This window comes from Vigna unguiculata, chromosome 2, assembly GCF_037176805.1.
Source record: "Vigna unguiculata cultivar grain cowpea cultivar isolate G323 ecotype 2 chromosome 2, ASM3717680v1, whole genome shotgun sequence".
Classification (NCBI taxonomy): Eukaryota; Viridiplantae; Streptophyta; class Magnoliopsida; order Fabales; family Fabaceae; genus Vigna; species Vigna unguiculata.
Window position 1 is genome coordinate 25,046,058 of NC_140793.1, and position 14,611 is coordinate 25,060,668.

The following is a 14,611-nucleotide window of genomic DNA, read 5'->3' on the forward strand; positions in this document are numbered from 1 at the left end:
TTTTAATTTATGTAAAGAAAGTATTAACAAATTTCATGCTAATATTTTCTTGTATATGTTGGCAAAACATGATATAATGATTTTGATGATTTTGCACCTTTTGTTGATGGTCTTATAATATTAATATGATTAAAATGTAAAATATGAATGAATCTTTAAGATAATATTTTATGTTTAATTTTTTTAAGTAAATAATTAACTATGTTGAATTTATAATTCATTATATAAAATTAGACCAAACCTGAATTTTATATAGTTTTACAAATAATCAATTATAAATGATGAATAATCAAAGTTAAATTTTGCCAATTAAATATTAATGCTTGTTTTTACATATAATCAATTATGAACAGTAAATAATCAATTATGAATAGTGAATAATTAAGTATGATTTTTTTTTAAAATTCAACATTAAGTTAGTTTGTAGGATGTTTGTGCATATGTACATTTTGTATGACTTTTGTATTGTATAAATTCTTCTAAATGGTAAAATTTATATATTTTAAAACTTAATCATATTCTGTTATTTGAAGGATTTAAAACTATATATATATATATATATATATATTATTGTTGGTTTATGATTTTTAAAATCGATTATGAAATTATGGAATTAGTAATATGATGTTGTTAATCAAGTTATCACAGTATCAAAGGCAATTAATTTTTTTTTTATGAGAGTTTAAGTGAAATATTGTTTGTACCAACCAATTATTAAATGAATAATTTATTATTTTTCATCTTTTTATATGCTTTCTCATTAATCAATAAAATTATTTATTTTATTCTCTAGAATGAAAGAGGTTAAGGTAAATTACAACAAAATTGAAAATAAAGTTGGTACTTATATAGAGAGAAGACTCCTTGAAAAACATACAAGATTAAATTGACACAAATTTTAAAGAAGTTGAAATTCTCTTGAAGTTGATCATGATGTTAACTTTTCATTAGAACAAGATCATGATGATGAAAGAGTATCTTCACACAAGAAAAAAAATAGTAATTAGAAAAATGTTTCAAATTTTTCTACAACTTTTTTTTTTTTTAATTTTGTGACATGAACTTTAAATTTTATCTGAACTTTGAATATTTGTAATTTTTGCAATTTAACATTAACCTTTTGTTTGGAAGAGGGATTTCAATAATTCTAAAAAATTGAAATATTTAGTAATTGTATTACTTTCGATTGAACTTTTTTCATTTCTTAAATAACTAGTTTGGATGAAATAATTGAAATATCTTAAATTTCAATTTCTTTTTTTTTTTGGATAAAGCAATTTAACTTTTATTTTATGATGAACTCAACTCTACCTTTGAGTCTAACTTAACTTTATTCGACCTTCAATTCGATACGACCTTCAATTCGGTACGACTAATCTTGATTTTTGGTTCAAGTCAACTTGAGCCAATTCGACCTCAACTGGTTCGACCTTGGTCGATTGGATCAATTTGACCTCAACACAATTTGAATCAATTTGATCTGACCTTTGGTCCGGACTAGCTTGGCTATACCTTTATCCTGGACTGACTCAGCTCGGCTTTCGATCTGAACTGACTCGTCTTGACCTTTTGCCCAATTTGACTTGACTTTTTGGACCTTTGAACTTTTTTGTCCTAACCACTGAGTAATTCCACAACTTGAAAATTTTCAATTTCCTTCTTTTCTTAAATGAATTTCAAATTCTACTATTTCATTTATTTGAATACCTTTTTAAAAAATTTCAATTTCAATTTATTTTAATTTCCTCATCCAAACATATCATTTTCCTTGAAAGAATTTCAAATTCTCCAAATAAATGAATTACTCTCTTAAATTGTCTCATCCAAACACACCTTAAAATTTTGGTTTTCATACTAGAAAGCTTATTTTTCTTTAGATGAGGAAGAAGTGTTTCGGTTACTTTGTTCATTGTAGATAATTCCAAGGATTTTAGTAAGTGGAAAGAGAATAGATTCAATAATCCTTTATCATAGAAAAAAGATAATTTAAGTGGAGTAATGAGGAATATCAAAATTAAGAGTATTACAAGAAAAAACTTCAAAAAAATATTACAAATCATGAAAATCAATAGTTGTATTGGTTTAAGTATGGAAGTTGTTTAGGGTGTAGAGGCCTAACTTCTACTTAAATAATTTGTCTAGAGTCTTGAGATTTTCACTTCAATTATTCGTTTGGTGTTATTGTTGTTAGTTTAGTCTTCCAGTAGTCGATCGATATACCTGTCGAAGGGGCTTCAATGCTTAAGTCATCAATGGTTCAATCAGAAAAGGATGCGAGAGAAAGGTCCCGACAACCTTATCTTTAACCTATATTCATAGTTTTCTACGTGGGCATTTGATTAGGGTTGATATAATCAGTGCCTAATTGCTTTAAAAAACCCTTATTTATCCTTAGTTAGCAATTGACTTGTTTATTTAAGACGTCGTTCAGCTATGTCGGTCGCACTTCGTTGTTTGAGTCATACAGACATCTATATTTATGGCAAACATTAACCTAACTCACTATGAGACGTTCGACATTAGTAAGATTGTAGTTTTTGTTCATTGACACATTCTTTCATATGATTAATAACTGGCTCTCTGAAACTCGACGTGTCATATGCTCATAATTGCCTAAGATAGCCCCTCATTGACACATAATTCCATAATCTCTAGAGCGATCGCTACTTTCTAGGGGACTTGACTGTTTGTTGTCACATAATTCCATAATCAGGAGTGATCACTGCAACTAGGAAAAGTTGATTATATTGGCTCGAATCGATTTATGTTGTGCAAATTTCTTTGAATATTGATCGACTCTAAATAGACAGATTTGACCCATATGATAAAAAAAAATATTAAGTATAAAATAGAAATATAAAAAGTCGATTCTATATTATTATTATTATTATAGAGTATATTAAAATTATATTCTAATAAAGAATTATATTGTAACTTCAAACATTATTAACAGTAAAATAAAAAATAATTTACGTACATAAAACAATAAATTTCTATTATATATTATTATAAATTATTAAAAATTAAATAAAATAAATAAGCAATACTACTAAAAAGAGTAAACAACATATCTCCCATTCACAGCTTCTCTATCCCCAACCCAATTCGCTCAAGCAAGAGAAAATTGTGAATTAATCTGTTGGAAAAATAGTAAAATTTCTTAGAATAGAAACAAAGAATTATATATTTCTAAAACTTGGGGTTTACACATGTGGCCTCAAAGAACAGCCAGCCATCACCGTCTTTGCGAAAGATATTTGTCTGCCGACGACGTCCTCAAACCGACACCACCCGGTCGCCACGTGTCCCATAACCGTGGCCGGCGCCGTATCCGCCATCCACGTTTCGAGCGTCCCACGTGCGACAGAAGCCCAAAGCAACAAACGTGGCAAGGGTAGTCGCGGGGCCCACGGTGTTGGGATGATGTTTAGTTGGAGGCTACGTGGCTGGCATCGCGTGGTGCAGGGTTAAAGTTGGAAGGCGAAAGTGCGGGCCCGGGGACAAGAGTCCCTTTCCTCCAGATAAGGATGGGCCCTAGATGGGGATGGGCTTTTTGTGTTGTGGTCTGTGGAGGTGATGTCACGGCTCTGTGTGTGTGTGCGGTCCTTGTCCTGCGGGCCCCAGGCCCACGTGCCAGCCCACGTCCTGGTTCTCTCAGACGCGGTGGTAGGTTGTGAGCGGATGTTATTGTGATCGATAGATAGTCCTGACAACAACTCCTTTTACTCCCTCTCCCTCCTCTCTCCCGAATATTATAAATTTTCATTTATATTTATTAAATAATATTCAAAAAAATATATTATTACTTAACCAAAGGAACAAACAGTGTAGGTTGTTTGTTTGGTTGTGAAACTTAATTGATCTTAACGGTGCAATGCTACTTTAATGAGTAGCACTGTTGCTGTAGCATGATTAAGAGAATTCATGGAGACAAGTTTCTGAATCCGAAAAAAGTGCAAACTGTTACCCCATCCAATAATCAATGGATTGCAATTTGCAATTCATGTGATAGAATACAACAATTTGGGGTTTGAGTAATCTGATTTTGTTGATTGAAGTGAAAAATGGGGTTTGGGTAGTGAAAGAGAATGTGCATGTGTTTGTGTGTGGGGTGGCTACAGTAGAGAGCAAAGGAAGTTTGTTACGTTGAGTGGCCACTATCTCAGGTCCTCCAAGATGGGTTCTCTGTAGCAGAGGGAATTGACATTGTTAGGTCATTATGAGAGAAATTAAAAGGCTCACATTTGATGTTCAACTTTCAGGAATCGACTCAGACTAATTTTCAACCCCATTTTTCTCATTTTAGACTGTAAAATCTCATCATGTAGAAAACCATTAAGTAGAATCAAACACTATGAAGCATGTAATTAACCTTCATGATAGATGCAGAGAATTGTAAGCATGAAGGAACCATGCAATGAATTATATTCCTAAACCAAAGGAAAATATTTCATGGAGACACGTAATAAAGAGAATCTGCACATATAATGGAAGGAAAAATACTAGATTAAGCCTGTCATTTTTGGTAAGAATGATTCGAAGGAGAAGAAGATGGAGAGACCGAAGGATGAAGTTGTTATCATATCTTTATAAGAGGGTAATTTCGTAAATTAGAATGTGTCATTATCTAATTTTATTAGGGTTAAATATGTTTTTGGTCCTTCAAGTTTCAGCAAAATTTGGAATTAGTCCCTCATCAAAATTTTTGACCAATTTAGTCCTCCATCTTTCAAAATACATGAATTTAGTCCTTTTAACCAAATTTTGTTAAGTTTATCTGACGTTTCAAACGCATTTTATGATAGTATTTAAGTTAACATTGAAGCAAAAATGTGTCAAACAGTATAAATAATTTAAATACTATCATGAAATGCGCTTGAAATGTCAGATAAACTTAACAAAATTTGGTTAAAAGGACTAAATTCACGCATTTTGGAAGATGAAGCACTAAATTGGTCAAAAGTTTTGATGAGGGACTAAACTCAAATTTCACTCAAACTTGAGGGACCAAAAACATATTTAATCCATTTTATTATGTATATAGGAATTGTATTTGGAATGAATCTCTTTGATCATCGTCCGGCATCACCCTCTATCACTTCTAAGAAAATAAGGTGATCACTTACTAATCTTCCATTCTCATTCCACCTGAACAATAAATCCTCCAAAAAAATATAACGTAAGGGAAACAAGTGATCAAAAGTAAATTTCTTTAATATATCCATTATAAATATAAAATAATATCAATATTCATTTAATGTTCGAGATGATTAATGAGTTATTTATTTTTTTATAATTTAATAAATTTTCTTATCAATATTAAGGTAATTTTAGATTATATATCTCATCGGAGTCTAAAATAAATAAAATATTGAATTTTTTAACTTAATCATTATGTATTATACGACAAAATTCTCACCATTTGGGCTTAAATATACTTGACTTAAGTATACTCAGTCAGAAAAAACATCATATCGATCATGTCATTAACAATAACATAATGAGATTAAGTTAAGGAATGGACTAAAACATATTAAAATAATATTAGACAAATTTAATCAAGGGAATCAACCACGTGGATAAGGCTCATCGAGATAAAGACTCATAAATAAGGTATAAATACATGAGGTAAATTAATTAGATTACATTATTGCAACATTTAATATATTTAGTGTACTTGGGTGACTTGAAGTCGAAATATCTTTTTGCAGGCACATCCCATTCAATTTTAAGAACATCTCAACTGTTAGGTGTTAGCGTAAAATGTGAAGTACACGTGAACATGTTGAGAAGATCAACTAAGCAACTTTCATAAATTGATGCTTTTCAATTATTAATTTTTTAATTTAAAATAATTAAAATACTTTGTTTATCCAAGTAAAATAAATTTGTGTACTAAAAGTATACAACATAAAACTATTTTATTATGTGCTATCCAAAATAAGAGCTTTTAATAAATAAGAAAATATTTCTATAACATATTTTCTAACATACAAATCTTCTTAGATTCTTCTTGATTATTCTCTAAAATTCATATAGATTTAATAACAAAACGGGATCTTCTTCCTGCACCTCCAATATTCTTTAATTTAAAAAAAAATTAAGAAATCAATACCGATTGGATGTCCACATTAGAGCTGTCAAAACGGGTAATTCGGCTCGATCCGGCTCGACCCACTACGGATTGATGATTTAGTGAGCCAACCCAACCCGACTCACTTTTTAGCGAGCCAAAAAAATTCAAACCCGGCTCGGCCTACCACGGGTTAGCGGGTTAAACGGGTTGGCTCACGAGTTCACTTAATTAAAAAAAATTATTTTTTTTATTTTTTTTCCAGTCAAAACTAAATTGTAATTCTAATTAAAATTTAAATAGACTTTAATACAATCCAAATACAAACAAAAAAAAAATACAAATTATTTATGTGTTGGATAAAAAAATAACCTAACATGATCCAAATCAACTTAATAAAAAAAATAAAAAACACTTGTGTGATCCTTTTATCTACGGGTTGACTCACCAACTCGGCTCACCACGGATTCAACCTAGATGAGCCGGGTAAAAAATCAACCCGTATTGAAATTTGTAAAAGAATTTCAATCCAACCCAACATGAACCCGTAGTGAGTTAGGTTGGCTCGCAGGTTCCAACCCGTTTTGACAACTCTAGTCCATATAAAGTTGAGATCTGTTTTTAATGACTATCCGTATTCTACAAAATAAGTCTTTCAAATTTTTTTACAGTCATCAATTTTTCAAAATAAATACAAACAAGATATACTAAATAAACGTTAAAAAAAATTCAAAAACATAAACAAAACTAAAATAAAAATTCTTCTATAAAAAAATGAGTAATAATTTTTATATAAGATTTCTTAAAAAAAATATTTTTACTCAAATGAATACCGAATGTCCATATCCGATATTCTTTTAAATGTTTCTTTTAATTTTTTTAAAGAGATTTACTAAATTGTTAAATAAATAAAAACATAAATTACTAAATAAATATTTTAAAAAATAACTAAAATCTAGAAATTTTAAAAAATATTGTTAAATTCAAAATCCTGCAAAGAGTAATAATATTTATAAATAATTTCTTAAGAAAAACAAAAATCATCATATAATGAATTCTGACATTTAGAGATGCCGAAAAAAGCATTGGAAGTGCATGGATAGCCCTAACAAAACATGTAGCCAATATTGTTTTTATTGTTAAGTCTCTCATTAACATGTTGGGTTTGAAAGGAAGAAGAACAAGTTTTTACATCATAATAAATTATTACACACTAATACTATAAATGCTTATGTAGATTCACATAATTCAAAATACATTCCGCGTATCGAAACTTTCATGAGTAGTCAATTCAAAGTAAACAAATACAACAATTATGAGTCTAAAGTAAGTGCCATAAACAATGGGTATCTAAGCTGGTTTTTGATAGTGCCAAAGCCTTCTTTCGATAATAACTCGGTCTAATGTATAAATTTTAAGAGGAAAGGGAGTGCATAAGAGATGTAAGAAGAACAACAACAAATAAAGTACAAAAATAATGTTATATTATAATAAATAATAATAAAATGATTGATAATAAATTATAATAAATAATAACCGATAATAAATAATAATAAATATAAATAAAAAATAATTCCCAATAAATATATAAATATAAATGATAATAAACAATAATATTAACAAATACAATAAATATTAATAAAATAATTCATAGTAAATTATATAAATAATAATCAATAATAACTTATTATAAATAATAAATAATAGTAACATAATTCGTAATAAATAATAGTAAATATATAAATATAAAAAATAATAAATGTAAATAACAATAAATAAATAAATAAATCATGTAAAAGAATATAGTAAATAAATATAAATAATAAACAAGTAATACTAAATAATATAAATAAAATAAAAATAATTAAAATATTTTTTGTTCAATTTTATCAAATTAAATACTTATATTAAACTGTAATTATACCTCTATAAAATCAAATTAATATAATAGGTATATCATAATTTTTAAAATTTCCGTGTTGCACCAATACATACAAATACTAATAAAAGTACATAATAAGATGATGGGAATGAGCAAGAAATGGCGCAAAAGGTTGATTGGCCCAATTTGGCCCACATTCTAAATGAGTAATAAAAGGTCTGGTTCGAATTAAAGAAGTTATATTTCTGAAATTGAAATCGAAAAATTAAATTATTTTCAACTTTTAATTGTAGATTTTGTTATAAATTTTTTAACACATGTATATAATCTAACAAATAATACTATTCCAGTATTTTCCAAATTATTATTTAGAAAAATGATCTTACCTAAATCCATTAAAGTATAAATTAAATAGATTGCATAAAACTTAATCTATTCCGACTACTATTTTAATCTAATCTGAACAAATTTTACGTACTCTCCAAATATGCATGGATTTGGAACCAAATCAATATTGGTGACAAAATTAGTTTGAATTTTTCTAAAATTTATATCTAAATATTTGAACCAACTTCAAAATTTAAAATTCAATTTTCATAAAATAAAGTTTAAATTGAAATTTCTTAAATTATTTTATCTAAAAAAAAGTTAAACCATTGTTAAAATTATTTTATTATTTAATTTTATTTACGTGTATCAAATAAATTATCAATACATTAAATAACTACCAACTTCTATCAAATTCAATATTTATTAATTATTTTTAACTTGTGTCCCGGTTAGAATACCTTTATTATAAACAATTTTAAAGTTATGTTATAATAAAAAGTTTAACTATATATATATATATATATTATCATTACTATTGACTATAATTTTTTTTATTATTATATTACTATTATTATTATTACTAATAATAATATAAGAACTATAATTATTATAATATTTATTATTATTATTATTTTTATTATTATTATTATGATTTGATACACATTTTATTTTTATTTAGTATGTATGACTCATGTTTTAATTACTTGTCCTTTTTATTTATTTTATTGTTCATTTATCTTTATATTTGAATAATTATTTCTATTCAAAAAATAGTTACTAAAATTAGCAAAACAATAAAACTGAAAAAATATTATTATAAATAATTATTTACATTTAAAATATAATAATTAAGAGGATAAAATTTAAAAAAACAAAAAAGGACACAAAAAATGTTTATCTCTTTATATATGTAGTTGCATTATTATTGTTTTCACCGCTACACGATATTATTATAGTGATATTATTATTATTATTATTATTATTATTATTATTATTATCATTATTATTATAGTTAAACACATATTTTACTTTTATTTACTACAGTATCATATCTGAATTACTTGCACTTTTTATTTGTTTGATTGCTCATCTTATCTCTCTCTGCTTGTGTAATTATTTGAATTAAAAAAACAGTTAATAAAATTAGTAAAATGATAAAACTAAAAAATTATTTTTTTATTATGAATAATTATTTAAATTTAACAAATGATAATTAAGAGGATAAAATTGTAAAATAAAAGAGGACACAATATATATATATATATATATATATAAATATATATATATATATAGTTGTTGTTGTATTATTATTATTATTATTATTATTATCAGGGTTAAATATATTTTTGGTCCCTTAACTTTCAGTGAATTTTGGAATTAGTCCATTTTGAAACTTTAAACCAATTTAGTCCTTCATCTTTCGAAATATGTGGATTTAGTTCTTTTAATCAAATTTTGTTAGGTTTATTGAATGTTTCGTACACATTTCAGGATTGTATTTGAGTATTTTATAATGTTTGACACATTTTTGCTTTAATGTTAAGTCAAATACTATCACGAAAGGCACTTAAAATGTCAAATAAACTTAACAAAATTTGATTAAAAGAACTAAATTCACATATTTCAAAAGATGAAGGACTAAATTGGTCCAAAGTTTTGAAATGGACTAATTCCAAAATTTCCTGAAAGTTAAGGGACCAAAAACATATTTAACCCTTATTATTATTATTATCACTACGAGATATTATTATAATGGTATTATTATTATAGTTAGACACACATATTAATTTTATTTACTACGGATCGTATGTATTTCAATTACTTGTCATTTTTATTTGTTTTGTTGCTGATGTATATCTTTATATATAATTATAGATTATTATCGTTAACATTAACCTTAATATTAGCATTGACATTAATATTTATAGCATAAACATTATTATTATTATCATCATTAGTTTGTTATTATTGGTATCATTATTATTTTTATTATTATTGTTACTATTCATATTGGTGTTATTATTATAGTGTTTTTTTTAATTATAAAAGACATTATTATACTAAATACTTTTGTTAAATAGATATTTAATTTTTTAAAAATTTTACAATTTACAATTTATATTAATATTATTATTAGTATTTTTAATGGTAAAATAAATATAATAATAATTATATTATTATTCTAAAAAGATTTGAAATAAATAAATAAATAAATAACCGTGCGTACAAACCTCACTTTAAAAGTCGTGGGGTTAAGTTAGGCTTAAAGTTATTTTTTTACATGGTTTAAAGTTAGGCTTAAAGTTAAAAAAAACATATTCTAATGAGATTTTTTAGACATTTTGTTTCATCATTTATCGGGCCGCTAACTGACCACTCATTTATAGACTCATACACGAGATATATATACCTCAGTGGTTGGAAGTCTCACATCGGCTAGAAATAAAATAATTTCATAGTTATAATGGGGTGCAAACTTCATCTTAAAAGTCAGTTTTGTGTGATGAATTATGCTTAAAGTTCATTTCTTACCACGCACGGGTCATAAACTATTATAATTATTTCGTAAAACCACAAACCAATAACAATAATAATTAAATCAACATGACTTTTAATTATTAATTAATTAATTAATCAATTGATCACCTTAGTATTATAATAAAGAAAATTGAGTCTGCAAAGCCTGATGTAAATCCCTTCTTCTCCCAAATGAGAAGGGAAATCAATGAAGATGCGACGTAGGAGGGTGGAGTGATTAGACAATAACTTTGACTCCTATATGAAATTTGCAGAGGAAGCATCACAAAAGGTGTGAATTAAGTGTAACAAACTTATAAACAAAATTGAAAATCGTCTTATTTAGACACAAATTCTAGTGTTTGCATGCAAGTTCTCAGTTAGCAAACAAAATTGATAGTCTTCCTTACAAAACCTGACTTCAATGCATTAGATTTTTCTCAGAAGTCGTCCAACCCTTGTATGACTCTTAATTTTTCAAAACTAAATTGTATCTCATCTTTTACATGCATAACTTTAGTGGGTTTGCCGTATTTAATGTCGTCCACTCTCTGACTGACTTTATGCAACATATTTTCAAAAGCAAAGTTGTTTTCTAGTTGTTTGACTTTCGTGCAAGTTGAAAATTCAATTTGAAGTTGCGTACTAGAAACATGACTTAACTCATAGGTTTATTAAAAGAAAAAGTGCAATTTTATATTGAATTTAAGCAAATGTGCACAAATTTAAATTGTATGACTATGGATAAGTTGTATCAAGCTGGTGCAACTCCATTTAGAAGAAGTCATGCACCCAGGACATGATTTCACACCTTTTAAAGTGAAGTCGTGGTAGCCCTATATGACTATGAGTCAAATACAAGTATGATTAGTAGTAGTCTTAAAATTTTTCTAAAACAAAATGAAGTTGTGTATGAGTGTAAAATATCTTTAATGTAATCTAAAATGGATTGAAGTTGTGTAGAATTGACACAACTTTAGTGTAATATGAATTGAACTATGCCACCCCTCTACAACTTCAATTAATTTTAGATTACACTGAAATTGTGACACCAATGCACAAATCCACGCCGATTTAGATTACATTAAAGTTGTGCCATTCTTGCACGACTTCACTTGAAAAAAGAGTTGAGAATTATCACTAATCAAAGTCATATTTAATTTATACTTCTCCTTTTACACTAAAGTCATATAAGGTTTAACACATCTTTATTTAAAAAATTTTGAAGTCAGACTACGAGTGTACAACTTATTCACGATAAAATCACACTAACTTAATATCACTTACTCACATTCATAAAATGTAAAATTTTTGTCCATAATAAAATTATCCATTTTTGTGTACCAAAAATTATTGTTGTAACAATAATACTGTGATTACAAATTATAATAAGCATAAATAGATTAGGAGTTGCTTTCAAACATAACTTTTTTTATTTCTTTCAATCTATTATTTTAATCTTTATTTCTAAATTTGATTTTAACATTTCATTAAAATATGAAAAAGGTAAAAAATCTTATATAACATTAAATTTGTTATCATAAATGTAATTTGTATGTCAAAAACATTTATTTATACTGGGTTTGATTATAATATAATTTACATATTTAAAAAAGTCTATTTACTATAATTATTATTTCTAAAGTAAACAATTGTTTGGTAACTTGTAAGGCTAAAATACTATCTATGTTAAAAACCATATTTGTTATGATTTTTAATTGTCTATTAATATGTATTATTTACCAAATGAATGATCAATTTAAGTAGAGAATTTGACTAAAGAGTATTTTTTTACAATGACATTATTGAGAAATTGAACTTGTTATAATGTTAAAATAGTTGACTTTTCTCCGACAAACGAAAGAATGAGGTCAACACCAATTATCTGCAAAATTTTGTAGCCTATTCAAACAAGACCATAGGAAAATCGAATCAAAATTGTTCAGAAAGTAACCTATTCTTTTTCTTCACTCATTCACACAACTCAAAAAATGAGTCGCAAGCGAGACAGGCACTATTTTTCCCGCCATGACGCCGCCGCCAAGCGCCGCCGCCCCTTGCCAGAGCCCGTGGAGGAGGAGAGGCCGACGACGAGGCCTGCGCTGCCTTCCGCGGTGGTCGTGATGGGCCTCCCTCAAGACTGCTCCGTCCTCGATCTCAAGTCTCGCTTCGAGATCTACGGCGCCATCTCCCGCATCCGCATCGACCGCGACGCCGTCGGCTACATTACTTACCGGTCAAAGGAATCTGCCGACGCCGCCATCGCCGCCGGTGTTGATCCCTCCTTCGGAATCACCGTTAGCTCCAAAAAGGTGCTTCCTTTTACCCTTTTCTCACTTAGGGTTTTGAAGTTCACGTTTTTAATTATGATTCGTGAATGTTTAATGTTTTGTCTGAAGTGCTTACTACTACAAAACTGAATACAGTTGAGGAATTTTCAGCTTAGTTGTTTGTAACTCGATTAAAAAAAAATGGGAGCTTTGAAATTGAAGAGGAGAGAATGAGCTTCGAAATTGAAATTGAACAAATTTGACAAATACCCAATTGTTTAGAATTTTGGTAAAAGTTTGAACCTTTAGGTCTGTTTTTGGATCGATTTGTTTTAGTTAAAATAGATTTGTTAGTGAAGTGGGTTTACCCTTTCATCCAAGACAAAAACTATTTGAAGCTGCTATAGTTCATAATCAATCATGAACCTGAAATCATATTCAGAATTTCTCAACAATACAGTTTATGTTTGGATCTGAGTTGACAACATGTTTTTTGAGAACTACAATATACATTCCCAAGTTCTTAGACACAATGGAGAAGGAATAATGTGTTGCTTTAGCGTTGAAAGAAATTATTGGGTTATGAGGAACTAACATGTGCTCAATTCCTATAATTGTTTTAGTACATCGAATCTGCTTGGATGAATTTTTCTAGAAGCACTTTTAGGAGAAAATTATAAAAAGAATAAGTTAACATTAGTTTATGAAGAGCCTATTTAACTTTTTTCCTTTTTTCTGAGACACTTACGGAAAAGCTCATTGAAATATATCCTAATGGGTAGATAAATAGAAGTGAATAGATTCATAAAGGGAAATTTGAAAGAGATTGTTGTGTTTAACAGGTTCAGGTGTTGTGGGCAACAGATCCTCTAGCCATGTGGAGGGAAGGAGTTGGTAATAGCAAGGATAAAGGGCATATGTCAAAGCTTGTTCGTGCTGAGGCACCTTTGAGCAAGCGTGGAAGAGGTAATAGACTTGCTTCAGCTATAGGGAACCCCAAACATGGTGAAAATAGCTCACGTAGCCCAGTTTTAGAAGTGCCTTTCAAGGGCCGAGAAATTGTTGCTTATGATGATATCCTCTGACTATCAAAATCTGTACTTTTAGAGCCTTATCTTATTCTGTATCAATGATTTGAATATGGCATTTAGATCCTTGTTTTCTTGTTAAGTATGTTCTCAGTTGCCGAGCTTCTAGGAAGTGACTTGTGGAATTGATTGTGATGTTTAAAGAACACATGGTAAATGTAATGTAAATAGTTGGTTTTACATTGTCATGTCTTATCCCTTCATTTGTTTATATTTGAAAGTGAAACATTGTTCATTTCATAAAACCTTTTTTATTTGAATAAACTGTGATAGTGTGTTTGGATAACACATTTTTTATTTAGAACATTGTTATCCCCCACATCTTCTGATTAGGGATACTAGGTTACAGATTTGATGCACTTAGTAGGACATAAATTCCAATCATTATAAGAGAAAAAAACATTTGAGACTTTACATCTCATCCATGCCTAAGGGTTTAATTTTGCCAAAG

At 28.1% G+C, this 14,611-nt stretch overlaps 1 protein-coding gene across 1 annotated transcript; it reads left to right on the plus strand.

The window, feature by feature from the left end:
* The first annotated feature begins 12,670 nt into the window (after positions 1–12,670).
* LOC114173762 (homeobox leucine zipper protein) lies at positions 12,671–14,348 on the plus strand. Its single transcript, XM_028058349.2, has 2 exons — positions 12,671–13,114; positions 13,915–14,348. The coding sequence occupies exons 1-2, from the start codon at positions 12,794–12,796 to the stop codon at positions 14,155–14,157; spliced, it is 564 nt and encodes a 187-aa protein (XP_027914150.1). The 5' UTR covers positions 12,671–12,793; the 3' UTR covers positions 14,158–14,348.
* Positions 14,349–14,611: the final 263 nt, after the last annotated feature.

What these genes read in the sequence shown, in the direction of transcription:
- LOC114173762 (XM_028058349.2), top strand. Translation starts at nt 12,794, where the DNA reads ATGAGTCGCAAGCGAGACAGGCACTATTTTTCCCGCCATGACGCCGCC. An exon ending in TCACCGTTAGCTCCAAAAAG is followed by an intron (nt 13,115 to 13,914) that starts GTGCTTCCTTTT and finishes TGTGTTTAACAG; the next exon opens with GTTCAGGTGTTGTGGGCAAC.